The sequence below is a fragment of the Amaranthus tricolor genome, chromosome 4, assembly GCF_026212465.1.
Source record: "Amaranthus tricolor cultivar Red isolate AtriRed21 chromosome 4, ASM2621246v1, whole genome shotgun sequence".
Lineage (NCBI taxonomy): Eukaryota > Viridiplantae > Streptophyta > Magnoliopsida > Caryophyllales > Amaranthaceae > Amaranthus > Amaranthus tricolor.
Window position 1 is genome coordinate 744,792 of NC_080050.1, and position 3,344 is coordinate 748,135.

At 25.1% G+C, this 3,344-nt stretch overlaps 1 protein-coding gene across 1 annotated transcript; it reads right to left on the bottom strand.

The window, feature by feature from the left end:
- Positions 1 to 285: 285 nt before the first annotated feature.
- Positions 286 to 3,135, bottom strand: LOC130811345 (brassinosteroid-responsive RING protein 1-like). The gene has a single exon (XM_057677615.1). It carries the CDS (start codon positions 3,070 to 3,072, stop codon positions 2,551 to 2,553), a length of 522 nt encoding a protein of 173 aa, XP_057533598.1. The 5' UTR covers positions 3,073 to 3,135; the 3' UTR covers positions 286 to 2,550.
- Positions 3,136 to 3,344: the final 209 nt, after the last annotated feature.

Sequence of the window (3,344 nt, forward strand, 5' to 3'; positions counted from 1 at the left end):
GATGTTTTAATATATTTGGATGTATATTTTTTTGACAAAAATATATGTCAGTAAATATCAATCACGACTTATCTTAAAAGCTATTAAATTGATATAAATTATTAGATCAATAAAGTAATCCTTGTGTTTGCAATTAAAATTACATAATACGTCTAAAATTTTAAAAGTTGGTCCGAACGATCAACTTCTACCTTAACCTTCCCTCACCTTAACTCATCGCTTCGCCTTTGTATATTTTACATATGAATATGAGTCCATATTTCATATTATTGTGTCATACTTAGATTCAATATTTCTTTTTTTTTTTTAATTTCATATGTCTATATTCTTTCATCTATTTTTTTTCAAATTTTTATATTTACTTCCAAATAAATTAATAGAGTAGAAGTCGGTAGTTACATTAGGAAGATTCTAGCTCATAATCTTACAATAATTGTCAAGTGTTTCTACCAACTAAGCTACCCACTTTTGAATTTATACTCTTATATTCTTATAAGATAAATTATTTAATTTTATATATTTCTTAATGTATTATTTTAATTTTAGTTATCTTTAATTATATTGATCGGTTAAAAAAGTCAAAAATTAATAATAATAAAATTAACATCGTAATAAATAAGCAAGATTGCATTTAACTATATTTAACTTATAAATTAAAAAAATACAAACCGAAAATAATTTGTGAATTAGTGTAAAAAATAAATGGAAAATGAGAAAGAAAAAGTTTGTTATTATATCCACATTCCGATCATAATCATGTTACTCGGTTATTAAGTAATAAAAAATGAAACAAATAATTAATGACCAAATCCACTAAACTATGAGACACTAGTTTAAGGTACTTTTTTAAGAAGCAAAAGAGGCTTTTTATAGGAGTATATTAAATATTAATTGTATTGATTTTTACAAATAAATTTCTAAAAGTTTGAGTCTTTTATTCTATTCTATACAATTTTTAAAGTTATGAAAAATAAAGATAAATGAAAAATATACAATTTTTTTATTTGGAGGTGAGGAGAGTCTCTAATCGGCAATTTGATTAAATGAAAAATTGGTAAATATAATATTAGGGAATATTTTAAATGAAACTTTAAATAGTTATCAATTTTATTGTCGACATCTATATATCTGGTGTATTATTTAATTAATCTATAAAGTATTTCCATTAGTGGCTAATTGTTTTTAATTGATGAGTTAATCTTACTTACCAAAAAAAGTAATTACTAATTACACATCGAGGACCACAAGTTGTGATCCAAAAAAACAAAAAAATAATGGCAAAATTATGATATTCTTAGGTGACAAGATCCGATCATATCGCTTGTTATCTAGCTATATGTGTCAATTACTTTGATCTTTAGGTTTTTTTTTTTTTTTTTTTTTTTTTCTTTTTCTTTTCTAAAAATATAAATATTTTTGAACCTCTCAAACATTTGCTCCTATCCACTTTCTTTAGCTAGTATCATTAAAACCGTACAATAATAATAATAATAATAATAATAATAATAATAATAATAATAATAATGTTTTCTCAAATAATATGTTATTATCCATTATAATTTACAAGTATTTCAAATACGTTTATTTCTTCCCTCAAACATTTAAATACAAATGATGTGAAAATCATAAAAGTGAATAAATAGAAGTCGTAAAAGCTACTACTTTTGTTTCATAATATTTGCACTATTTTCATTTAATACAAATATTAAGGAAATCATTTATTGATAGAAAATTATCATTGTTGTCCATAATCGTCTTTAAATAAAACATAAGTGTAAGAGATAATGAAGTAGTTGTATGAAAATTATTAATGGATTTACTTTGGTGTTGAAAATTAATTAATATAAAACAAACATTTAGCAAATTTCTTAAGTAATAGGAGTATTAACAAAAAAAATATATTCCCTTTAATTTTTTTAATTTGTCTCATTTATTTATTGACCACTTTTAATTTGCATTTTATTCTTAACTTAAATTTCAAAATATAGTTAATTAAAATCTTGTTTGATTCATCTAAATGCAAATTTTATTAATATTAAATTTTAATAATTTTTAATTATGCACAATTAAAAATATTTAAAATTGAATTAGTAGAGTGAATAACGTAACTAAATGATACAACTTAAAAAAAATTACAGCGAGTATATTAAAAGAAATAGAAGACCTCTAAATGTGAAATCTATTGGTGTGAAGTACTCTATAATAAACTCAAAGACAAATTATATAGAACTATAAAATTAATAATTATTTTAAATTTCATTCAGAATGTTTTCTAAAATTTTATATTTATAAAAGATATTTTCTATTGAATTCAAAATAATTATCAAATTTATTGCAAAAGAAAATTAAAAAAATATATATATAAATGTATATAGATTATAAGATTTCATTAATCTCAAAATTAAACTCTTTCTAATTATCATTAGTTATTTACAGCCGCATCATGATCATATTAATATACACCATCAAAATCAATAAAAAAAATCTACTTTAATTCTAATTATACTAGTATTTATAATATTTATATAAAAAAAAGAAAAAAAAATAAAATTAAAGAGAAGAGAATCCAGTGTAGTTAAAATGATCAACATACTGATGAAGATCACAGGAATCAGCAGCTAACAACCGTTGATTAAACTGATCAAGCAAATCATGAAGTAAAAAAGGTGTACGGCAAAGAGGACACGTACGATGATCAAGGTCCATCCAACGGTCCAGACAATCTTGATGAAAAATATGATTACAGTTGCATAACCATCTGATTTCTTCTCCTTTAACAAATTCATATAAACAAACAGCACATGTTTCTTTTTTCTGTTGTTCTTCGGATACCCGAATAACCGGGAGAAGTTCCCGGGTCAAGATGGCGGATAAGGGTGGGGTTGTGGGTCCCAATCGGGCTATAGAGGGTGTTGGTTGTGGGTCGGGTAATGGGCCGGGTTCGAGGAAATCGGATAAGCCCATGAGAGTGAAGAGGTTAGAGAGGATGGTACGGATAAGAGTGAAGAAGGTAAGAGTGTGAATGAAGAGAGTAGGGATGAAGACTTCTGTGTAACCAACGGGGAAACCCATGATGTGTTTTTGGTGAATGAATAATAAGATGGGGGAGAATATGGATGGAGTATTATATTTTATATAAGGAGAATGGACTACTTTTATAAGGAGAAAAGGTGGTGGGGTGGGGGAATCACTAATGGTAACTTGTTAAGTGTGTGAAAGCATACTCACAAAGTCTCCTTCAGAAGTGTTCATTTGAGTTATTAGGTTAAATGTTTTAAACTGGTTTGAAATTGAGTTTTGTGTCTGTATTGTTTTTTACATGATTATACATCATTTTAATGTCG

Bases quoted from the DNA above. Each gene is read 5' to 3' on its own strand.
- LOC130811345 (XM_057677615.1), bottom strand. From the start codon at position 3,072: ATGGGTTTCCCCGTTGGTTACACAGAAGTCTTCATCCCTACTCTCTTC.